At 35.7% G+C, this 25,875-nt stretch overlaps 1 protein-coding gene across 7 annotated transcripts in view; it reads left to right on the forward strand.

Moving 5' to 3' along the window:
* Nucleotides 1–25,875, forward strand: part of ZFYVE9 (zinc finger FYVE-type containing 9) — a 193,486-nt gene that overhangs the window by 132,209 nt on the left and 35,402 nt on the right. For 6 of the 7 annotated variants that reach the window (XR_009049626.1, XR_009049625.1, XR_009049627.1 and 3 more), the window contains 3 exons: nt 15,379–15,603; nt 17,164–17,246; nt 24,074–24,178. Coding sequence is in view for 3 of the 7 variants with exons in the window: in XM_057710762.1 (XP_057566745.1) it covers nt 15,379–15,603; nt 17,164–17,246; nt 24,074–24,178 (413 nt within the window). In the remaining 4 variants the exon portion in view is untranslated. Of the gene's footprint in view, nt 1–15,378; nt 15,604–17,163; nt 17,247–23,630; nt 23,689–24,073; nt 24,179–25,875 lie in introns of all 7 variants that reach the window. The other variant, XR_009049629.1, reaches the window with a different exon arrangement.

Consider the following 25,875-nt stretch of genomic DNA (forward strand, 5'->3'; position numbering starts at 1 on the left):
TTCTTCCTATGTTTTCCTCTAAGAGTTTTATAGTGTTTGGGCTTACATTTAGGTCTTTAATCCATTTTGAGTTTACTTTTTTGTATGGTGTTAGGGAATGTTCTCATTTCATTCTTTTACATGTAGCTGTCCAGTTTTCCCAGCACCACTATTGAAGAGGCTGTCTTCTCCATTGTATATCCTTTCCTCCTTTGTAATAGATTAGTTGATCATAGTTTATCTCTGAACATTCTGTCCTGTTCCACTGATCTATATTTCTGTGTTTGTGCCAGTACCATATTGTCTTGATTACTGTAGCTTTGTGGTATAGTCCGAAGTCAAGGAGTCTGTTTCCTCCAGCTCTTTTTTTATCTCGAGATTGCTTTGCCTATTCGGGATCTTTTATGTCTCCATAGAAATTTTAGGACTTTTTGCCCTAGTTCTATAAAAAATGCCATTGGTAATTTGATCGGGATTGCATTGAATCTGTAGATTGTTTTGGGTAGTATGGTCATTTTCACAATGTTGATTCTTCCTATCCAAGAACATGGTATATCTCTCCATCTGTTTGTGTCATCTTTGATTTCTTTCATCAGTGTCTTGTAGTTCTCTGAGTACAGGTCTTTTACCTCCTTGGTTAGGTTTATTCCTAGGTATTTTATTCTTTTTGTTGCAGTGCTGAATGGGATTGTTTCCTTAATTTCTCTTTCTGATCTTTTGTTGTTAATGTCTAGGAATGCAAGAGATTTCTGTGTGTTAGTTTTGTTATCCTGCAACTTTACCAAATTCATTGATTAGCTCTAGTAGCTTTTTGGTAGCATCTTTAGGATTTCCTATGTATGGTATCACGTCATCTGCAAGCAGTGACAGTTTTACTTCCTCTTTTCCAGTTTGGATTCCTTTTATTTCTTTTTCTTCTCTGATTGCTGTGGCAAGGATTTCCAAAACATTGTTGAATAGTAGTGACGAGAGTGGACATCCTTGTATTGTTCCTGATCTTAAAGGGAATGCTTTCAGTTTTTCACCATTGATATGATGTTTGCTGTGGGTTTGTCATATATGGCCTTAATTATATTGAGGTAGCTTCCCTCTAGGCCCACTTTCTGGAGAGTTTTTATCATAAATGGATGTTGAATTTTGTCAAAAGCTTTTTCTGCATCTATTGAGAGGATCATATGGTTTTTATTCTTCAGTTTGTTAATATGGTATATCACATTGATTGATTTGTATATATTGAAGAATTCTTGCATCCCTGGGATTAATCCGACTTGATCATGGTGTGTGATCCTCTGAATGTGTTGTTGGACTCTGTTTGCTAGTATTTTGTTGATGATTTTTGTATCTAAATTCATCAGTGATATTAGTCTGTAATTTTCTTTTTCTGTAGTATCTCTGTCTGGTTGTGGTATCAGGGTGACGGTGGCCTCATAGAATGAGTTTGGGAGTGTTCCTTCCTCTGCAATTTTTTGGAAGAGCTTGAGAAGGATGGGTGTTAGCTCTTCTCTAAATGTTTGATAGAATTCACCTGTGAAGCCATCTGGTCCTGCACTTTTGTTTGTTGAAAGATTTTTAATCACAGTTTCAATTTCATTACTTGTGATTTGTCTGTTCATATTTTCTGTTTCTTCCTAATTCAGTCTTGGAAGTTTTTCCCTTTCTAAGAATTTGTCCATTTCTTCCAGGTTATCCATTTTATTGACATATAGTTGCTTGTAGTAGTCTCTTAATGATGCTTTTTATTTCTGTGGTGTCCATTGTAACTTCACATGTTTCATTTCTAATTTTATTGATTTGAGTCCTCTCCCTCTTTTCTTGATGAGTCTGGCTAAAGGTTTATCAGTTTTGTTTATCTTCTCAAAGAACCAGCTGTTAATTTTATTGATCTTTGCTATTGTTTTCTTTGTTTCTGTTTCATTTATTTCTGCTCTGATCTTTATATTTTCTTTCCTTCTACTGACTTTGGGTTTTGTTTGTTCTTCTTTCTCTAGGTTCTTTAGGTGTAAGGTTAGATTGTTTATTTGGGATTTTTCTTGTTTCTTGAGGTAGGATTGCATTGCTATAAACTTCCCTCTTAGAACTGCTTTTGCTGCATTCCATAGTTTTTGGATCATTGTTTTCATTGTCATTTGTCTCTAGGTATGTTTTGATTTCCTGTTTGATTTCTTCAATGATGTCTTGGTTATTTAGTAACGTATTGTTTAGCCTCCATGTGTTTGTGTTTTTTACAGTTTTTTTCCCTATAATTGATTTCTAATCTCATAGCATTTTAGTCAGAAAAGATGCTTGATATGATTTCAGTTTTCTTGAATTTACCAAGGCTTGATTTGTGACCCAAGATGTGATCTATCCTGGAGAATGTTCCATGTGCACTTGAGAAGAAAGTGTTCTGCTGTTTTCAGATAGAATGTCTTATAAATATCAGTTAAATATATGTGGTTTATTGTGCTATTTAAAGCTTATGTTTCCTTATTAATTTGGATTAATGTCTGGATGATCTGTCCATTGGTGTAAATGGGGTGTTAAAGTCCCCCACTATTATTGTGTTGCTGTTGATTTCCTCTTTTATAGTTGTTAGCATTTGCCTTATGTATTGAGGTGCTCCTATATTGGGTGCATATATATTTATAATTGTTATATCTTATTCTTAGATTGATCCTTTGATCACTATGTAGTGTCCTTCCTTGTCTCTTGCAGCATTCTTAATTTTAAAGTCTATTTTATCTGATTATGACTGTTGCTGCTTCAGCTTTCTTTTGATTTCCATTTGCATGGAATATCTTTTTCCATCCCTTCACTTTCAGTCTGTATGTGTCCCTAGGTCTGAAGGGAGTCTCTTGTAGACAGCCTATATATGGGTCTTGTTTTTGTATCCATTCAGCCAGTCTGTGTCTTTTGATTGGAGCATTTAATCCATTTACCATCAAGGTAATTATCGATATGTATGTTCCTATTACTATTTTCTTAATTGTTTTGGGTTTGTTTTTGTAGGTCCTTTTCTTCTCTTGTGTTTCCCACTTAGAGAAGTCCCTTTAGCATTTGTTGTATGGCTAGTTTGGTGGTGCTGAATTCTCTTAGCTGTTGCTTGTCTGTAAAGCTTTTGATTTCTCTGTCAAATCTAAATGAGATTCTTGCTGGGTAGAGTATTCTTGGTTGTAGCTTTTCCCCTTTCATCACTTTAAATATATTGTGCCATTCCCTTCTGGCTTGCAGAGTTTCTGCTGAGAAATCAGCTGTTACCCTTATGGGAGTTCCCTTGTATGTTATTTATCTTTTTCCCCTTGTTGCTTTTAATAACTTGTCTTTAATTTTTGTCAGTTTGATTACTGTGTGTCTTGGCGTTTTTCTCCTTGAGTTTATCCTGTCTGAGATTCTCTGAGTTTCCTGGACTTGGGTGCCTATTTCCTTTCCTATGTTAAGGAAGTTTTCGACTGTTAGCTCTTCAGATATTTTCTCAGATCCTTTCTCTCTCTCTTCTCCTTCTGGGACCCCTGTAATGTGAATCTTGGTGCATTTAATATTGTCCCAGAAGTCTCTTAGGCTGTCTTCATTTCTTTTCATTCTTTTTTCTTTATGCTGTTCTGCAGCAGTGATTTCTACCATTCTGTCTTCCAGGTCACTTATTCATTCTTCTGCCTCAGTTATTCTGCTCTTGATTCCTTCTAGTGTATTTTTTCATTTCAGTTATTGTATTCTTTATCTCTGTTTGTTCTTTAATTCTTCTAGTTCTTTGTTAAACATTTCTTGCATCTTCTCCATTCTTTTTCCAAGGTCCTGGATCATCTTCACTATCATTATTCTGAATTCTTTTTCTGGAAGGTTGCCTATCTCCACTTCATTTAGTTGTTTTTCTGGGGTTTTATCTTATTCCTTTATCTGGTACAAAGTCCTTTGCCTTTTCATCTTGTCTGTCTTTCTGTGACTGTAGTTTTCATTCCACAGGCTGCAGAAATATAGTTCTTGCTGCTGCTGTCTGCCCTCTGGTGGATGAGGCTAAGAGGCTTGTGCATGCTGTTTGAATGGTGGGACTGGTGTTGGGTAGAGCTGGGTGTTGCTCTGGTGGGCAGAGCTTAGTAAAACTTTAATCCTCTTTTCTGCTGATGGATGGGGCTGAGTTCCCTCCCTGTTGGTTGTTTGGCCTGAGGCAAACCAGCACTGCCGCTTACAGGCTCTTTGGCGGGGCTAATGGCAGACTCCGGGAGGGCTCATGCCAATGAGCACTTTCCAGAACTCCCACTGCCAGCATCCCCATCCCCCTGGTGATCCACAGCTGCCCCCAAACTCTGCAGGTCCCCCTCCAGCACCAGCAGGTAGGTCTGGTTCAGTCTCCTATAGGGTCACTGCTTCTTCCACGTGGATCCTGGTGTGCACACTCCTTTTGTGTGCCCTCCAAGAGTGGAGTCTCTGTTTTCCCCAGTCCCGTGGAAGTCCTGCAATCAAATCCCACTGGCCTTCAAAGTCTGAATATCTGGGGATTCCTCCTCCTATTGCCAGACCCCCAGGTTGGGAATCCTGATATGGGGCTCAGAACCCTCACTCCAGTGGGTGGACTTCTGTGGTATACTTGTTCTCTAGTTTGTGAGTTGCCCACCCACCAGTTATGGGATTTTATTTTATCATGATTGCACCCCTCCTACCATCTCATTGTCTCTGAATGTGTGGTGTTTTTTTTGGTGAGTTCCACTGTCTTCCTGTCCATGATTGTTCAGCAGTTAGTTGTGATTCTGGTGCTCTCGTAGGAGAGAGTGAGTGCACGTCCTTCTACTCTGCCATCTTGAACCAATCTCCCAAAATGTTCTGTATCTTGATTGGGATAGTGGATACATGGGTGTTTACATTTGTCAAAACTCATTGAACTGTATAATTAAAATCTGTAGCTTTTATTGCATGTAAATAATACCACAATAAAATTGACTTAAAATTTTTATTGATCTAATTGACACATACATTATGTTAGTCTCAGGTGTACAGCATAGTGATTCGATATATATATATAGTGAAATGATCAATAAGTCTAGTTAACATCCATCACCACACATAGTTACAAATTTTTTTTCTTTGTGATGATAATTTTTAAAGTCTACTCTCTTAGCAAGTTTCAAATATACAGTACATTATTGTTAACTATAGTCACCATGCTGTACATACATCCTCAGTACTTTTTTATCTTATAACTGGAAGTTCGTACCTTTTGACTGCCTTCACCCATTTCACTCACCCCTCAACCCTTGCTTCTGGTAACCACCAGTCTGTTCTCTATCAATGAGTTCAGTGTATGTTTGTTTGTTTGTTTGTTTGTTTAGATTATACATATAAGTGAGATCATACAGTATTTGTCTTTCTCTAACTTATTTCACTTAGCATATTGCCCTCAAGGTCTATCCATGTTGTCACAAATGACAGGATTTCCTTCTTTGTAATGACTGAATAATATTCCATTGTGTATATATATATATATATATACCATGCTTTCTTTATCCATTCATCCATCAACACTTAAGTTAATTCCATGTCTTGCCTGTTGTAAATAATAGTACAATGACATAGAGGTGCAGATATCTTTTCTAGTTAGTTTTTTTCATTTTCTTCAGATAAGTACCCAAAAGTGGAATTGTAGGATCACATGGTAGTTCTATTTTTAATTTCTTGAGAAACCTCCATACTGTTTTCCATAGTGCCTGCACCAATTTACATTCCCATCAGCAATGTAATAGAGTTGCCTTTTCTTCACATCCTTGCCAACACTTGTTACTTTTAAATTGATTTTTAAAAAAGCTATTGTCAGGATCCAGCAAGAAATTAGGATATTACCGGGGTTCAAGTTACATAATGGCAGTGGGAATAAAGAGTATCGAAGAGGTATAAAAGAGTGATGCCTCAGTTCAACAGGATTTCATAACTAATTGGATATGAGGAGTGAGATGGGAGAAGTTAAAGTTGGCTTCAGATTTCTGGGTTGGGCACCTGAGTGACTTCGTATTCATTGAGGCAGTGAATAGAGGAAGAAGAGCATATGTGGCAGAAGAGTGAGAGAAGAGTTCTTTGTTCATTGTGTTGAATTTCAAATAATGGCAACAGATGGTGATATGTAAAAGGAAGATGAATACATAGATAGGGACCTCAGGAGGTAGATACAGGCTAAAACACAGATTTGGAAGTCCCAGCATTTACATGATAGTTTTAAACTATGGTTGTGAATGGGATAGGCCAGTGTGAAGAGACTAGATCTATGAATGGAGCTCCAAGAAATACCAGCAAGGAAAAGATGGAATCATTACATGAGTCATTAAAATATATGTTTACCATAAACGGTTACTGATTTTTTAAAAATATCTTTATATATCAGTAGAGTACATTTTGAACTATCGTATTAAAATGCAAAAACTCCAAAACAAAAATCACTTGGGACTGATAGTAAGACGAAGTAAGACTAAGGTGAGGCTGTAATACATCTAAGCTGTTTTAAATGTTACCTATGAGATGAGGGCATATACATACATATTTTAGTGAATAATGTTTCAAATAGCATAAACGAGTGAGCTGTAAGACTCCCTCCTTGAATGGGAATCATTTCACAGCGCACAAAATATTGAAACTAGTAGGGAACTTAGATTATCTAGTATAACTCTTGTATTTTTCATATGAGGAAAATGAAACCTAGAAGTGTTAATGGCATGCCCAAATCACAGACGTAGTTGGTGACAGAATTAGGACTAAAGTATTCTTTGCATTATGTCAGTTGCCTATGCGTGTATATTAATAGTATTGCAGTTTTTAAAAAGGCATAATCATAATACCTATGTGCTATTATTTTATGCCTGTTTTATTAAGAATCCCATGGTTAGATAATCAAGGTAGAAGCTTAGTATATTATTTCACTGTGATTTTTTATAAATGGAAACATATTTTAAGTGTTCTAAAATGATCCTAATTCATTATTTTTCTTCTAAGTGTGGCATAATGTATGGAATTAGCAAGTTGTATATTAAATTTCCCTTGAGTGTAAGAGCCTTAAATACTCTATCCCTTGCTTAGTGGTTTCTCTGCCATAAGTCACTCAGAAGGCCACAGAAGCCCTTATATGAACTTTCTTTATAATTTTTTATGGATTTTAATCTAAACCACATGTATTAATAATGTGTGTGTCTGTATATACATGTGTGTCTATGTATGTTTCTCATTTAGTATATATAAAATTTTTCAGTCATACATCATTGCTATGCTTTCCACAGTGAGGGGGAGAATGGTATTTTGTGAGAAATAACATTCTGAGAGTTTCAGGATGCCTTCTGGTTATTGTAGTGATGTGGGAAATTCTAGATTCTATACTATTTCTCCCCATCTCCCCTTCACTTCCTCCGTGTTTTATACTTATGTTTTACAAACGGACATTCAGAACATGAATTTGAATGAAATGGGACTTTTATCTACCAGATTATTTCTTCTGGAGTTAATCTCTGGTTATTTTCCTCTCTTACTCAAAAACCTTTATTGGCTTCATGTTGCCTTTAGAATAAACTGTGTACTCTGATGTTTAGTGTGCTACATAATCTGATCCTGTATTTCCAGTCTCATTTCCCGCTAGTAGTCGCCCCATACTTCCATTGAAGCCAAACTGAACATTTCTTGGTTTGTTGTATACTTTAATGATTTCCTACTTCATTACCTGCCATCACGATGCCGCCTCATGCTATTTCCCAAAACCCCAACTGTCTGAATCCTGTCAGTTCTCTTAAGTCATATCAAAGACCTCTTTCTCCATGAGTTCTTCCCTGATGATCTTTCCAGATAGAAGCAATCTTTTCTTCTGAATGCCCTTAATTATCTTTAAAAATTAGTTGGTATGTACAAAAGTGTATAAACATGTATATTAATAATTGCTCAAGCTGTAACCACCCACAAGCAAAATACCCAATTTGGGAAATAAAAATGACCAATCCATTGAAACTGTCTCTTTCTTTCCTGATTTTATCTTCCTTCCAGACTTCACATCCCCAAACCCCTAGAGTAACCATTGTCTTCAATCTTGTATTATGCTTTTCTTGCTTTTTTTTAATGTAATTTTATCACAAATGTTTGCATGTCTAAGGATTATAGTATCTTTGTATGTTTGTAAACTTTATACAAATGTTATCACACTGTACACATTTTATGTGCTTTGCTTTTTTCACTGCACCATATGTTTCTGGCATTCATTTCATGGCTCTAGTTCATTCATTTTCAGGCCACTATTTTATACCAACTACATAAATTTACCACAATTTATTAATTCTCTTTATGATGAATAGTTTGCCCTTCTTATCAGTTTACTGTTTTTCAGATGTGTTCCTTAAATTTTTTGTACATGTACACTTAGGATTAGAATTGCTGGTTTATAGGGTATGGATATCTTAAACTTCATTAGATGATGTTAAATTGTTTCCCAGAGAGGTTTACCAGTTTATATCTATCTGTCCCCATCTTCAGTGTGTAAGAATTGCCAACATTTGATATTATCAGAGTTTTAATTTTTGCCAGTCTGGTGAATATAAACGGTGTCTCATTTGAAATTGCATTTCACTAACTATTAATGAGGCTGAACATATGTTCATATATTTGTTCACCATGTGTATTTTGTCTTCTGTGACAAATATGTCCCTGTTTATGTCTTTCACCCATGTTTCTATTATCTTAGCAGTCTCTTTGGGATTCCTTTAATTTTTTCAACATAAATATTCAACTATGACTTTTTTTTTTGACACAGTTAAGTTATTCAGTATGTATTAGCTTTCTATTACTATATTTCTAAGCCACAAACTTAATTGCTTGAAACAGCACAAGCTTATTATCTCACAGCTTCCATAGGTTAGGAGTCCAGGCACAGCTTAGCTGAATCTTTGGCTCAGGGTGCCTCAAGGTGTCAGCCATGCTGGGCTTCTCATTTGGACCCCAAGTTCCTCAGGTTGTTGGCAGATTTCACTTTCTTACAAATCCCTGTTTTCTTATAGCTGTTGTTTGAGGAATACTTTTTGCTCCTAGAGGCTGCCTGCATTTCCTTGCCTCATGGCTCCATAAATAGTTTACAACATGGATGTTTCTTTCAGGTCATCAGGAGTGTGTCCCTGCTTTGAATCTCTGACCTCTAGACCTAGATTTAAAGATCATATGTCAGGCCCACTCTTATAATCTCCCTGTTAATGAACTCAGGAGTTTGTTATTTAGTAACCTAATCATGGGGATGACACCCACCATATTCATAGGTGTTTTCCCCATGCAAGGGGACAGAATTAAACAAGGCATGTACACAAAGAAGCAGACAGAATTCTGCCTCAGAGCATTTCTGTCCTCCCAAACATGACACAGACCTAAACATACTTTACTCCTTTAATACCTTTACCATTCTTATTATTGTTGTAGTTTGTTTTACCTTTTGTAAAAGAAAGAAATTGTTTTTACTTAATTCAGTTATATTCAGTTTTCAATATCAGTATCAAAAATCAATATCAATATTCAGGTCAATCAAAATTGTTAATTAAATTTGCCATTATATTTTGTCCATATCTGCTATTTTAGTATCCCTTGTTTCCCTTAGGACTTGCTTTTCTTGCTGAAATACATCTTTTTATTTGTTCTTTTGATGGAAGTGTATATATGGTTGTTAAACTCCATTAGTCCTTGTATGTCTGAAATATGTTTATTTTGCCATCACTCTTGAATAATTAGTTGGCTACAAAATTCTAGCTTAACAGATTTTTTCTCTTCCTCTCTTCTTTCTCTCATTCCTTCATTTCTTCCTTTTACCTTCCATTAGCAAGCACTTTGAAGATATTACTTCATTATCTTCTGGCATCTCCTGCAATCTAGGTTTTGTTTTGTTTTGTTTTTTCTTTTTCTTTTTTAATGGGTAGTTATTTGTGTTTTCTCTTTGGCTTTAAGGATTGTCTCTTAATCCTTGATTTTCTGTAAGTCCACTACTAAAGTTCTCTGTGAGTTTTTATTGGGTTTATGAGGTATAATTTATATACAGTAATATGTGCCTTTTCAGACATGTATTACTATATATAAATATATGTGTATTCAGTTCAGTGAGTCTAGACAAACAGATAAAGTCAGGTAATAACCACCAATATCAAGATATATAATATTTTCATATCTCTAAACCTTGCCTCATGTCCCTTTGTATTTAATCCCCTCCCCTTACCCTGTGCTCCTGGCAACTGTTGATTTGATTTCTGTCCCTGTAGTTTTGCATTTTCCAGAAGGTTAGATAAATGGAATCTCACTGTTGTGACTGGCTTATTTCACTTAGCACGGTGCTTTGAAGATTCATCCCTATGGTTGAATGGATGTATGTACCATAGTTTGTTTATTCGTTCACCTGCAATGTATGAAAAATTACAATTGTCCTTGATCCTTGCCAGCACGTGATATTCCTGTTTGAAAAAAAAAATGCCTTTCTGATGAGTGTTTAGTGGTATCTCTTTGTGGTTTTAATTTGCATTTCCTTGGTGACTAATAACATTGAACATCTTTTCATAGGTTTATTTGCCATCTGCAGCTTTTTTTTCTTGCCCGTTTAAAAATTGGGTTGTTTTCTTAATGAGTTATTGGTACTTTATAAATTTTGGATACAAGTCCTTTATCAGATAGTGTGTTTTGCAAATATTATGTTCCAATCTATGACTTATGATTTTCATTTTCTTAACTATCCTTCAAAGAGTAGAAGTTTTAAAAAATCTTTGCCTTAACCCAAGGTCACAAAAATGGTCACCTGTATTTTTCTGGAAGTTGTGTACTTATAGCTTTTACATATAGATCTGTGATGATTCATTTTGAGTAATTTTTGTACCAGAAATGAGGTAAGACTCAAAGTTTTGTTTTCAGAATTTTTTGTGCTTTTTGTTTTTGATTTTTGTCTGCTTATAGATATTCATATTAGTTTACCTTCTATGCATGGGTTTCTTTCTGGACTCTATTCTATTCCGTGGACCTATGTGTGTACACATATGTGGATTTATTTTTATTTTTACTACTGAGTACTAAAAGTGTACTTTTGATCTGAAAACATTTCTTTCTTTACTTTGGAAAGTTCTTAATTATTATCTCTTTCAGTATTACTTCTCTTTCGTTCCCAGTGTTGTCTATTTTTGGAACCCCTTTTCAGTGTTGGAGCCTCTGAAATAAGTCTTCATTATCTCTTAACAGCTCTTTTGTATAATTTTTCTCTTTGCTTTTTTGTGCTGCATCCTGCGTACATTGTTCAGTGAATTCTTCCAATTTAATATTTCTCTCTTCAAGAAGAGTATTAATTTAAGAGAAATATTAATGTGAATTGATTAATATTTAATAATCAACTATAATTATATAATCATTAAGGTTTACACTGTTACTGATTTTCAACTTTTAGATTTAACTTCACAACAAAGCAAGAAGACAATTATAAGAACAGAATATAAATATTAACCTTGTAGGTTAGATCATTTATACATTTGAAAATGGATTTTTTTCCCTTTAAATCATTCACAATTTTATGTTTGCAGACTTGTTTATCTTTTCTCAGCTATTCCTTGGGTGTCCTAAATCTCATCCTTATGAATTGAGAGCACATTTGTGTAGCCTAGTCACATAGTGATGAATATGATGGCACAACTAAAGCTGACTTAAACCTCCCATTGTCTTCCCACTGCAGTTATCGATAGAATAAACTCCAGTTTTATAAAGGTCCTGTATAATCTAGTCCTTAAAGGTCTATTTGACCTTATCTGTTAATACTCCTTAGTTTGCTTTAGCTACAGTTGATCATCTTTGTGGCTTTTGAACCTGTCAAACTCATTTCCAGTTCATGACTTTTGCATTTACTTTTGCCAGACCTGGAGTGCTGTTCTTTTCAGACCTTTACTGGCTGATTTCTTCTCTTCATTTAGGTCTGTCCTCAAATGTTTCTTCCTCCAAGGATTTTCCCCTGACTCTCTTGGCTAAAGAAGTATTCTCTCCCCTGCCCCCATCAATCATTCATATTACCTTCCTTGTTGTATTTTCTTCAAAACATTTATCACTAACTTTACTAACTGAAATTGTTTGTTTGTCTTCCTTCATTAAGATGTAAGCTCTGTGAGGGCAGGAGTTTTATCTATCTGGTTCAGCTCTGTATACCAACCTTTAGAGCAAATGGTCCAGCACATTGGAAGGCTTAATTTAAAAACTGTGAGTTGGAGGAGTAAGTAAATTAGTGTGATATCACTAGCAAGCATTTTTTGTCATTTGGCAGAAAAGCACCTGGAGGAAAGGAGTCCTGAGAGGACACTTCTCTTAATAAAAATGCTGTGCTTATTATTCCTGACTTCCTGTTCCCATTGGGACTTGGAGACAAGGGAAAATACTATTTAGGTCAGCTTAAGAGTGTTTCTGAGACCCAGTCTCTGGTCCCTGAGAAAGAAATACCATGGGTCACTCAAGCAGGTCACTTGGGAAGTTTCTGTAATTTCAGATCTTTCAAAGATCTTTTTCTTTTTATTATCTCTTTTTGTCACCTACTCTCATTCTGCAGTCTTCCTTGTTTTGTTCCTTTAAATTGTGGCCACCTGGGTTAACTCAGATACACTTTTGATTAGTTTAAATTTCTTTCGTAAACTTTATAGATTTATCAAAAGGCAATGTAAAGTTTAAGGCACTATATTACTAATTTGTATGTTGTTAATTGCATTCATCTTCTTTGAATTTTGTTTTTATTAATAATTTTGTAATATACTAAGAATTATAGACCTCAAACACAATGAAGTTTGATCTTTCATTTTTTAATGTGAAAGTTTATCTCAGTCTAAGAATTAACTTAGAAAAAATGTGTTTAGAATATTTTTAAGCTAATTTTTGTACTTAAAGTGTACTTTTGATCTGAAAACACATTTCTTTCTTTAGTTTGGAAAATTCTTAGTTATTCTCTCTGAATATTACTTCTCTTTTACACCTTCTTTTGGAATTCTTTTTAATGTTGGTGCTCCAGTTTATGTCTTCAAATGAAAGCTTTTTTTCATCAAATTCTCATACCCAGTGTTTTATTTTTGTTAATATGTATACCCATGGAATGTTACTTGTTTGTAGATGAGGTAATAAATGACAGTCTAAACTAAATCATTCATTAGAATTGATAGAGATCTACCAATTTTTTTCAATTTTTAAGAAAGTAAATACTGAAATAATAAAAGATATTTTTATAATGTAAGGGGACATAATGAAGAATCTGAGTGTGACTGAGTGGGGAGGAGGATTTTTAGATGGTTGAAGCAGAAAGGTTATCAGTATCTGTGGGAAAATAACCAGTAATAGATTCTAGTCTCTAATACGGAAATCCCAAAGGAATGATGAATGAATGCTTTGAGTACCAAGCCCAACACAGTTTTAAACTCTGAGCTGTATTCACTAAGGCATTCTTTTTTTTTTAAGAACTTTTATTGAGATATAATTGACATGCAATAAACTACATATATTTAAAGTGTACAATTTGATTTTTTTCTTATTAATAATGTATATATGGCAATCCCAATCTCCCAGTTCATCCGACTGCAACACCCCCGCCCCACCCCCCACTTTACCCCCTTGGTATCCATATGATTGTTCTCTACATCTGTGTCTCTATTTCTGCACTAAGGCATTCTTATGAAAGATAAACATTATGCCATATTAGAGCTTCAGAGGACTGCTGTGATGTAGTCTCCATTGTGGAGAGAAAAAAAATCTTTCTCTTTTGTTTCCTATTCTCTCCTCACCTCCCAACTCAGGTGAAAAGATGGCAATTTATAAAAACCTTACTCTAAAATCTTTGATAAAGCAAAGAAAGTTTTATAATGATTATTCATTATATGTACCTTTACATTAAAAAAGTAATAGTTAACATTTTTTGAGAACAAACTGTGTGTAAGGTGCTATTTGGCATTTTACATATATTCCATCATTTATTCACATCAGGTCTGAAATTTAGTATAATCTTCCCCTATTGTCACAGATATTGAGGCTCACAGAAGTCAAGTAACTTGCCCCCAATCTTATAATAGTAAATGATCGAACTAGTGTTCAAACCCATGTCTCTGAGACTCCAAAATCTGATTTTTTAAAAAATAACATGCTACTTCCTTGATATGGAGATTATTTTGTTTTTATAGATCTGGCCCAGCAGCTTAAATGTAAAGCCAGATTTGGGAATTTTTTCCCCCTAGGTTCTCATTTATTTTATTTTATTTTTAAATTTAATTAATATTAATTAATTAATTTTTTGTCTGCGCAGTGAGGCATGCATGTGGGATCTTAGTTTCCCAACCAGGGATCGAACCCATGACCCCTGCATTGGGAGCATGGAGTCTTAACCACTGGACCACCAGAAAGTACCCCAGATTTTGTTAATCCTGGGGCAAGGGTACTACCCCTAAATGTATGTGGCAGATGATGATGTGCAGGTGAACATGGCTTTCAGCCATAAAGTTCCTGGGTTTTGTGGGGAGGTGTTCCCTTCACTTGTGGTCCCTTCTGTCAGCATAGCTTCCACTTCACTCAAGGATTCTATGTCTCATCATTGAACTGTTCTGCAAATAGACTAGTTTTCAAGGAAAGTAAGCATTAATTTCTCTGATGGCGATTTCTGTATTTGCTATTATTTCTTTCAGAGGTATCAAAGGAAGCTTGCACATGTCTGGTGAACAAATCTGCTGTTACATTATTGAATAGCTCTTGTCAGGAAGTTCTTTTGTAATTCTAAACTGAGGAAAACATCTCCGTAATGAAGGGTGATTTGTTACTGTTTCATTCAAAAAATATTTGAAATTAGAAAGTGCTTAGTTAAGTGCATTTGCAACAAAGAAAACTCCCTAATATGAATTTAAATAAGCCCTAAATTGTTTATGTTTCATATTTGTCTCAACCAAAAGTAGAATAAATCATATCTGCGGAACTACTTTCTCCATAAATTTTCTTCCCTTAATGTCTCATATATAGCTGTGCTTAATGTCCTAATTCATTGTGTTCATGAATTGAATTTATTTACTCATTGGGATTGTAAACCCTGTGAGAGCAGGTACCTAATCTTAACGTTTTTTGGTGTAACATTTGAGGCAATAATTCTTATCCTGAGACCTCTAAAGTAATTCATACAGTAAGTTGTATAATCTAATCATCAATATTTTTAGCTTTTAGCCAGACAAACTAGAGTGTGATAATGCAAGGTATTTTATGCTCACCAGAAGCCCTGATAAAATTGGAAAACAAATTTTCATTTAATAAATGCCCTTTATGTAAAAAACAACTTTATAAATGTGTGTCTTTCATAGTGAAAGGTTGGAAATTAGTGTTTGGTAGTGTCTGGCCCAGTGCTGATAATAATGATTATTATAAGTATGATTGATTTATAATAGTAATTAATGTACTTCTTTATTTTAGGGAATGTTGTGGGCAACTTGGGACATTCCTTCTTCAGTCAAAGTTTCCTTGGCAGTAAAGAACATGGCGGATTCTTATATGTGACGTCTACCTATCAGTCACTGCAAGACCTAGTACTCCCAACCCCACCTTACTTGTTTGGGATTCTCATCCAGAAATGGGAAACTCCTTGGGCTAAAGTGTTTCCAATCCGACTAATGTTGAGACTTGGAGCTGAATATCGACGTATGTAAAAAATACCCTCTTCTAAGCCATATGACCAAGACATAACAACTAAACAAAGACTTGAGCTATTCAGAGACCCATGGTGATACAATTAAACAGAAGTAGTCTTTTGCATAGCTAAGCTAAATTTGGCCAGTGTCTCTACTTATTTTGGCTATAACAGGAAAGGCTCAAAATAACAAATGATGAAGTTAGTGATTATTTATTGCCTTGTAAACTTACTGGTTTTATAGGTTAATTGATAAGATACATGATTATCTTCAGAAAAAATGAATATCAACTTAACAAGTAACTTTATTTTTTATAGTATCTGTATATGCTGAGCATATTTTTTGTCACTTGGTTGGAAAATAGTTATGACAAATTATATTTTATATAATGTAACAGATACTGGAAGCTAGTGGTATAGAGATCACTCAGCTGGTAAAGTAAGCAACAAAAGAGTCTCTTTGCCTATGGCTGTAGCAGTGCAACTAAGCTGTGGTTGTTTTTAAAGACATTAAGGCCTAAATGCAAGCTTTATTTTAAACTTTAAATCTTTACCTAATCAAAATTGCCCTGGTCTAGGAATCAGACCACTTAAATAAAGTTCTTAACTCTGCCACTTACTAGCTCTGTAACTTCAGGTGAAGTCATTCAAGTTGACTGATTGTCAGTTTCTTTTGCAACTGGAGATAATAATACTTGCCTTTTATATTTCATGGTATTATTAAGAGGATCAATTGAGATCATTAAAAATTATTTTACAAACCATAAAAGAGTGTATTATATGTTTTCAACAGGTCTTCATTCTTTCACTTATTTATTCATTCATTCAATAAGAATTTAATAAAGGCCTACCATGTATAATAAATCTGGAATTCAGAAATGGCTGAGACATGGTTACAGGCTCTTGGGAACCTTTGTAAGGAAGACATATAGAAATCATGATTATAGTACTATATTATGTCAAAACACATGTTCAAAGTTAACAAAGTTCTTTGGGAGTTCGAAGATAGGCTCTAACCTTCACCAAAAATGAAGGACCAAGGTACCTCTGGAGTGAACTGTGAAAGAAGCATATGAATCAGCTAAGTGAAGTAGGGAAAGGAAAGAATTGTATGCAGAGGAAACAACATAACTTCCTGTCTTGTACAGGCAGTTGAAACCGTAAAGTTCAAGGAGTGAGCCAGCTAATAGGATCACCTGCTGTTTGGCTTTTCTAAGGAGGGTCCCGATTTGGACCTGTGTAAGAGTGAGCTCTTTTAGACTTGCTGAGCACAGAGGAATCAAGAGATACTTGTTTCCTGGATCATATTAATCCAGTTTGGAAAAGAGTGCTTCTTAAGACCATGTAGTTCATTTTGAGACAGCTGCATCAAAAGACTTACTCTGGTGTAGTTTGTAGAAGACTCCGAATTTGTCTGTGATGCTGTCATGGTAAATACTTTCTGAGCTCTAAATTTCATATGCTCTAATGAGTCATTACAATTATATTGTGAGAACTTTATGAAACATGATGTCTCTTTTACCAAAATTTTATGCTGCCAAACTTAATCTGATCATTTCTCATTTCCATAGTTTATCCTTGCCCACTGTTCAGTGTCAGATTTCGGAAGCCGTTGTTTGGAGAGACGGGGCATACCATCATGAATCTTCTTGCAGTAAGCTGGGAATTTTTATTTTCTTTTTTCTTCCTGGTGTTTGTATGAAAGAAGGAAGAGAAGGATTTTATTATTTTGTTAATACCCCGCTGCTTCAGGGAGGTGAAGATTTATGCTTTATTATGAAAAGAATAGAACATATATTTTCTTTGGAAAGTATATGGAGCTTTGGAATGAAATAGTACAGGATTCCGGCTCTTGGTTGTAAACTTACTAAGTGACCTTGCAGGATTATTGTGAGGAGTGGTGTATACTTAAAGCACCCAGCATTGTGTCTTGTTTTAATTTTAAGCCTGGCATCCTTGTGGTGTCCCTTGTGTCCGTATAGCTTACTGTTTAGCCAAAGATTGGTCGGAGATTGTGTTCAAATACCTCTAGCCAGTAAGGCAGCTATACTTTCCTGCTGGATCTGCGTGGACTGGGATTCAGACGTCATTCCTCTCTTTTCTGCTGGACTCTCTCATGTCTTTTCTGCTCATTCATGGGCTCTTACCCTGTTGACAAAGAATGTTGGTTGGCTTGGGCCCTCTAAGGTCCCTGCTGCACATGTGCACAGACTGAGGTCAGTCCTGGGTATTTGGAGAGTCTATGAAGTACCCTATGGCTGTCTCATTCCCAGAACTTCTTGTCAAATATCTGGCTAGTCTGCCTGCTCATTACTTGCTCCAAATAGGCTAGCAACATTAGGCTAACAGAGCCACTGGTCCTCTCTTTTCACTAGCCACTGAGATTACCACTTTAACTGAGACACTCCAAGTCAAGCAAGATCCTTCAAGCAGCAAAGCTTATTGTTTTCTTAAACTACCTTGCCTTAGCTGAACTACCAGACAGGGTTAGGGGCAGCCCCAGGAAAGAAGATCACAGACTGAACTCTGTTCTTCTAACTTGAAGTTCAGTAGTTTTCATGAATGAACGCATTTCAGTGTATTGTATGCCTTTGGTCTAATTCCAGGACACTGACATGGTTGTTTTGTTTTGTTTTTTTAAATAAATTTACCCAACTTTTTTAGTTGCTTTTGGGGGACTTATTTCCTCACTCTCTCATGTGTAGTTAAATAGTTTTAGTTACCTTTTTTTTAGAATAAACTTATTTATTCATTTATTTATTGGCTGCATTGGGTCTTCATTGCTGCACATGGGCTTTCTCTAGTTGCAGTGAGCAGGGACTGCTCTTCATTGTGGTGCGCGGGCTCTCATTGCGGTGGCTTCTCTTGTTGTTGGGCATGGGCTCTAGGAGCATGGGCTTCAGTAGTTGCAGCACACAGGCTCAGTAGTTGTGGCTCATGGGCTCTAGAGAGCAGGGTCAATAGTTGTGGCACATGGGCTTAGTTGCCCCCACGTCATGTGGGATCTTCCTGGAGTGGGAATTGAACCCATGTCCCCTGCATTGGCAGGCAGATTCTTAACCACTGCGCCACCTAGAAAGTCCCTCTAGTTACCTTTTAAAGAGATTTAAACAATAAGAAAGATTCTTGTAGGTTTACCCATGTAGTTTTATAAGTCATTCCTTTTTTATAAATCTGTTATTTCCATCTGGTGTCATTGTCCTTTTTTTTTTTAAAGATTTATTTATTTATTAATTTATTTATTTTTGGCTGCATTGGGTCTTCATTTCTGCACATGGGCTTTCTCTAGTTGTGGTGAGCAGGGGCTATTCTTCATTGCAGTGCAAGGGCTTCTCATTGTGGTGGCTTCTCTTGTTGCAGAGCACAGGCTCTAGGCGTGCAGGCTTCAGTAGCTGTAGCATGTGGGCTCAGTAGTGTGGCTCACAGACTCTAGAGGGCAGGCTCAGTAGTTGTGGTGCACGAGCTTAGTTGCTCCATGGGCTCCACAGCATGTGGGATCTTCCTGACCCAGGGATTGAACCCGTGTCCCCTGCATTGGGTGGATTCTTAACCACTGCGCCACCTAGGAAGTCTTCTATATAACGTTTTTTCCTTCTGTCTCTGCTTTGAAATTTTTCTTCTTATTACTGTTTTTGAGCCATTTGATTATGTGCCTTGATACAGTTTTTTCCATGATTCTTACACTTGGGGTTTTCTGAGCTTCTTAGATCTGTGGGTATATAGTTTTTATCAAATAATTTTTCTGTCCACCCCTCCTCTCCTTCAGGGACTCCAGTATTATAGACTTATTAGGCTGCTTGAAATTGTTTCCCAGCTCACTAATGCTGTCTTTATTTCTTTTTCAGTATTTTTTTTCTTTGTGTGTTTCATTTTGGACAGTTTTTATTGCTGTGTTTTAGAGTTCACTAAACTTTTACTTCACAATACTTAAACTACCATTAATTCCATCCTTTTTTTTTCCTGTAATTTCAGCTGTTGTAATTTTCATCTCTAGAAGTTTGACTTGAGTCTTTTTGTATATCTATATCTTCTTTGCCTGTACTTAACTTTTTAAACATCTGGAATATAATTATATTAAGTATTATAATGTCCTTGTTTGGTAATTCTAACACCCATTTCAGTTCTGACTCAGTTGCCATTGATTGATTCCCCCCCCCCCCATTCTGAGTTGGATTTTCCTGTTTCTTTGCATACTTGGTATTTAAAAAAAATTTTTGGGGGTCCATGCCACACAGCATGTGGGATCTTTGTTCCCTGGCCAGGGATTGAACCTGTGCCACCTGCAGTAGAAGCACATATTCTTAACCACTGGACTGCCAGGGAAGTCCCTACATTTTTTTATTGGATGACAGATATTGTGATTTTACCTCGCTGGGTACCAGGTATTTTTGTGTTCCTATAAAAATTCTTGTTTGGTTACAAATAATGCAGTTAATTTATCTAAAAAATATTTTGATCCTTTTGAGTCTTATTTTTAATATTTGTAAGGTGGAACCAAGTTTTGTTTAATATATAATTATTCCCCAGTACTAAGGCAAAACCCTTCTGAGTACAGTTGACCCTTGAACAACACTGGTTTGAACTGTGAGGGTCCACATATATGTGAATTTTTTTCAGTGGTGAATGCTGCAGTACTACATGATTCATGGTTGATTGAGTCCTTGGATGTGGAACCACAAATATGGAGAGTTTATAAATAAAAGTTTACACATGGATTTTTGACTGCACAGAGGGTCAGTGCCCCTAACCCCCACATTGTTCAAAAGTCATCTGTATCTGTAATGACTTTTGGTGTTATCTGGAATTAAGCCAGACTTCACAGATTAAGGACACAGTCTTTCACAAGACTGCCATTACTTCAGATGCTAGCTGCAAGTTCAGGGCCCCCCCGGACCTCCCATAATTCTGACTAACTAGGTACAAATGTGGGAGATCCCACTATTCCAACCCCCATCCCTTTGTCCCTCCTTGATAATTTTATTTATTTATTTTTAATTTATTTTTTTTAACTGTGAAGAGCTACACACATTTTAACATCTTTATTCTTTTTTTAAAAAATTAATTTATTTCATTTATTGGCTGCATTGAGTCTTCGTTACTGCACACGGGCTTTCTCTAGTTGCGGTGAGTGGGGGCTACTCTTCATTGCGGTGCACAGGCTCCTCATTGTGGTGGCTTCTCTTGTTGCAGAGCATGGGCTCTAGGCACATGGGTTTCGGTAGTTGCGACATACAGGCTCAATAGTTGTGGCTCAAGGGCTTAGTTGCTCCGCGGCATGTGGGATCTTCCTGGAGCAGGGATCGAACCCGTGTTCCCTGCATTGGCAGGCAGATTCTTAGCCACTGTGCCACCTAGGAAGTCCCCCCTCTTTGATAACTTTAGTTTTTAGTCATGTTTTTGACAAGATAGTCTTTTGTTCTGATTGTGATCTGCTTTGGAATGAAAAGGAGATATTTATCCTGTAATCTAGCAACAGCAGCCTAAGGTTTTTATGGTCTATATCAATTCACATATACAAATATTTATTGGATTATTTACTGGAGCATCTCACTCTACATCATCACTTTCTCTCTAGTTTACCAGGATTTATAATCTATTGATTTAAACACCTTTTCATTCACTGTTTGTCACTCCTCTTTTCTGTTTATCTACATTAAGATTCCATGGTTTCATCATTAAAATAACTTTTTTACATAATTCTAGGTCCTTTTTTGCTTTTACCCTGTGTTGTGGTAGCCTGGCAGAATGTAACCCCTGCTTAAATCTACCTTTTTCTTAAAAATTTTTTTAAAAAATTTATACATGGTAAAATCCACCATTTTTGGAGTACATTCCAAGAGTTTTGACAAGTGTATACAGTTGTGTTACTACCACTGTCACAGTGAAGATACAGAACAGTTCTATTACTCCAGAAAATTTGCTGGTGCACCCCTAACGTCTGATAGCCACTGATCCTTTGTCCCTATAGGTTTAGCTTTTTCAGTAATTACACAGTATGTAGCCTTCTCAATCTGGTTTCTTTTACTTATCATAATGCATTTGAGAGTAATCTGTGTTATTATATGTATTGTTGGGAAGGAAATAAAATCTTTCTTTTACTCATCTCAGGTTCTTCAGCTGGGGCCCTTTAAATTAGACTGGCCAAAGACTGATTAACAAGAGGCATATTTAGGGGTGGCATATTCTGGTACCCTTCAGTATCAATAGGTCATTCATTTTTATTGCTGAGAGTGTATATATGAACTATAGTTTATTCATTCATCTGTTGATGGATATCTGAGTTTCTAGTTTCCAGCAACTGTGAATAAAGCTGCTATATAAAAACCCATGTATTAAATTTTATGTGAATATTTAGTTTTCATTTCTCTGGGATTGGGTTAGTTGAGCCATATTGTGTGTTTAACATTATAAGGAAGTGTGAAATTGTTTTCCAAAATGTCTGGAGTATTTTTCATTCATCAGGTACAGGAATCCTTTTTTTTTTTTTCTGGCCAGCACTTGTTATTTCTCCTTTTTTGGTTTTAATTTTTGCCATCTAATAACGGTCTAGTGGTTTTAATTTTTGTGATTTTAATTTGTATGTTTCCCATGATGAATGATTTAGAGCATCTTTTCATTTGTTTATTTTTCCCACTTTATATCTTTAGTGAATGTTCAGATTTTTGCCCATTTAAAAAATATGATTGTTGTTTTCTTATTGTTGAGTTTTAAGAGTATTTCATGTATTCTGTATGTAAGTCCTTTGGTAGATTTGTATCATTTTAAAATGTTGTTTTCCCAGTCTGTAGTTTATCTTTTCATTCTCTTAACAATGTCTTTCATAGAACAAAATTTTTTAATTTTGTTGAAGTCCAGTTTATTAATTTTTTAATGGAGCATTCTTTTTATATCTAATAACTTATTGACTAAAACTTATATCACAAACATTTTCCTCCATGTTTTCTTCTAAAAAGTTTGTCATTTTACCTTTTATATTTAGGTCTGTGATCCATTTTTAGTTAATTTTTGTTTATGATTGTTAGGCATTGCTTGAAGTTCTTTTTTTCCCGCATTTGTATGTCCAGTCATTTCAGTACCATTTGTCATTTACTTGCCTATGCACCTTTATCAAAAGTCGATTGATTATACCTGGGTGGATCTAATTCTTTATTCATTCTTAACTTACATCCAAGCCTAAATATGAATGAAGACAAAAAGAATAGCATACTCACCGATCTCATTTTAGATTGATGACCAATACCATTAAGGAAGCTCTTGGACCTACCCAGCAATCCTTCCTGGTCTATAATACATTCCTACTCCCCTAGATGACTGTCTGTCTGTGATGTCTTCTCAAATTTCCAGTGCCTCCTCTCCTTTCCTAAGTTTCAGCTGATGGCTTAGCCCCAGTTTCCCTGAATGAATAGAAGCAATCAGAAGATAATTTTCACACAGTTCCATCCAACAACTTACTAATATCTGCACATTTTATTTTCTTAGCTTCCAGGACACCATTCTTTCTTGGTTCTCTTGCAGTCTTCTGACTTGCCACTTTCCCCTTCCCATCATATCCTACATCCCAGTAAATGGCAGTTCCTGTCTTCTATAATATTTGCCCAGGCCATAAAATTCAGAATCATCTTTGACTCTTCTCTTTTTTTTTCACATTCCACATGCAACCTAAGGGCAAATGCTGTCAGTTTTCCCTTCAAAATATATCTAGAGCCTGATAACTTCTCACCATCTTTTGAAATGTTAACATCTTGGTTCAAGTTACCACTGTCTCTTGGCCGAATTATTTTTATTATGTTTATCTGATCTCCTTTCTTCTATTCTTCTTCCCTTTCCATCTGTTCTTTACAGAGACAATCAGAGAGATTCGTTAAAACAGATTAAAAGCCTTCTCAAAGTAAAAGCAAAGGTCCTTGTGGTGACCTATAAGACCCTATGAAATCTAGCTGCGTGCTATCACTTTGACCTCAGCTCCTACCATTCTTGCTCACTTTTTTTCAGCCACACTGGATGTGGTGTGTGTATGTGTGTGTGTTTTACTCTACAGATAATCGTTGATTCCCCAGGATGTTCCATGCATTTGGGATATAACAGGAACAAAACAAGTGAGCATCGCTACCCTCTTGGAGTTTACCTTAGCCGGAGGAGATAGTTAACCAATAAATACAGAAAATGTTAGTTAACAAATAAATACAGAAAATGAGATAGTTAACAAATAAATACAGAAAATGAAATAAACATTCAAATATTTGTTTAATATTGTATATAAATAGTATATGAAACTTTTTAGTCTGCTTCTTTGTAAGAGTTTACAGTCTAATTGGAGAGCTAGAATATACACAATGGGGCTTTCATTATACGTTTTCTTATCATTTAAATGAATGAGATCTTTTAATTTTGACATTATTTTCATGTATGCTAATTTTATTACTATAAATCAAATCCTGCCATTGATGAATTCTTTATTCCACTTCAATCTGCTTTGCCCAGGACTTCAGAAATTACCAGTATACACTGCCAGTAGTTCAAGGTTTGGTGGTTGATATGGAAGTTCGGAAAACCAGCATCAAAATTCCCAGCAACAGATACAATGAGGTAAGATTTAACATGAATTTTTCATAACTGAATATCAAAAATAAAGATGAAAAATACATGATTACATGTAAATGTTTAATTAATTGACAGTGAAATAAGTTCATAATATATGACTTAGGTCATATAGGGAATTTCATAACAGAAAGACAGTATGTTAAATTTGTGATTTATTTAGTCTTTGGTTGTGTCATTTGTTGTGTGTTGACCTTTTGATGCTGACAGTCAGTGACAGATTTACTTTTTGATTGAGGTATAAAATTAACTTTATAATATTGAATTGGCCAAAAAGTTCGTTTTTTTTTTTTTTTTATAAGATGGCTCTAGTAGTGCTTAGTTGCCTTGAACTTCATTTGAAACAATTTTGTTAGATTGTATTGTGACAGCTGTCATCTCAACATACATTAAAAAAAAAACTTAGCAAAATTGATGAATTTTTATGTAGCAATTTTAATATTAGAGATGGAGGGGAAAAGCAACATTTTTGGTATATTATGCTTTATTATTTGAAGAAAGGTAAAAATGCAACTGAAATGCAAAAAGAGATCTGTGCAGTATATGGAAAAGATGCTGTGACTGATCGAATGTGTCAAAAGTGGTTTGCAAAAGTTTCGTGCTGGAGGTTTCTCACTGGATGATGCTTCACAGTCAGATAGACCAGTTGAAGTTGATAGCGATCAAATCGAGACATTGAGAACAATCAACGTTATGCCACACAGGAGATAGCCGACATACTCAAAATATCCAAATCAGGCTTTGAAAATCATTTGCCCCATCTTTGGTTATGTTAATTGCTTTGATGTTTGGGTTCCATATACGTTAAGTGAAAAAACCTTTTTGACTATTTCTGCACGTGATTCTCTACTTAAATGTAACGAAAACATTCCATTTTTAAAACAAATTGTGATGGACAATGAAAAATGGATACTGTACAGTAATGTGGAACAGAAGGGATTGTGAGGCAAGCGAAATGAACCACCACCAACCACACCAAAAGCCACTCTTCATCCAAAGAAGGTGATGTTGTTTATGTGGTGGGATTGGAAGGGAGTCCTCTACTATGAGCACCTTCTGGAAAACCTGCTGCTCCTACTTAGACCAACTGGAAGCAGCACTCAAGGAAAAGCATCTAGAATTAGTCAACAGAAAATGTATAATCTTCCATCAGGATAACGCAAGACCAGGACTTCCCTGGTGGTCCAGTGGTTACGAATCCACCTTCCAATGTAGGGGACAAGGGTTCAATCTCTGGTCGGGAAAGGTCCCATCTGCCACGGCAACTAAGCTGCATGCCACAACTAGAGAGCCCACGTGCTGCAACTACTGAGCCCACACACCACAATAAAGAGCCTGTGCCACAACGAAAGATTCCGCATGCCACAACTAAGACCTGATGCAGCCAAATAAAGAAATAAATTATATATATATATATATATATATATATATATTTTAAAGGAAGGATAATGCAAGACCCCATGTTTATTTGATGACCAGGCAAAAACTGTTACAACTTGGCTGGAAAGTTCTGATTCATCTGCCATATTCACCAGACATTGCACCTTTAGATTTCCATTTATTTCAGTCTTTACAAAATTCTCTTAATGGAAAAAATTTCAGTTCCCTGAAAGACTGTAAAAGGCACCTGGAACAGTTCTTTGCTCAGAAAGATAAAAAGTTTTGGGAAGATGAAATTATGAAGT

The sequence above is a fragment of the Hippopotamus amphibius genome, chromosome 1 (genome assembly GCF_030028045.1).
Source record: "Hippopotamus amphibius kiboko isolate mHipAmp2 chromosome 1, mHipAmp2.hap2, whole genome shotgun sequence".
NCBI classification, from domain to species: domain Eukaryota; kingdom Metazoa; phylum Chordata; class Mammalia; order Artiodactyla; family Hippopotamidae; genus Hippopotamus; species Hippopotamus amphibius.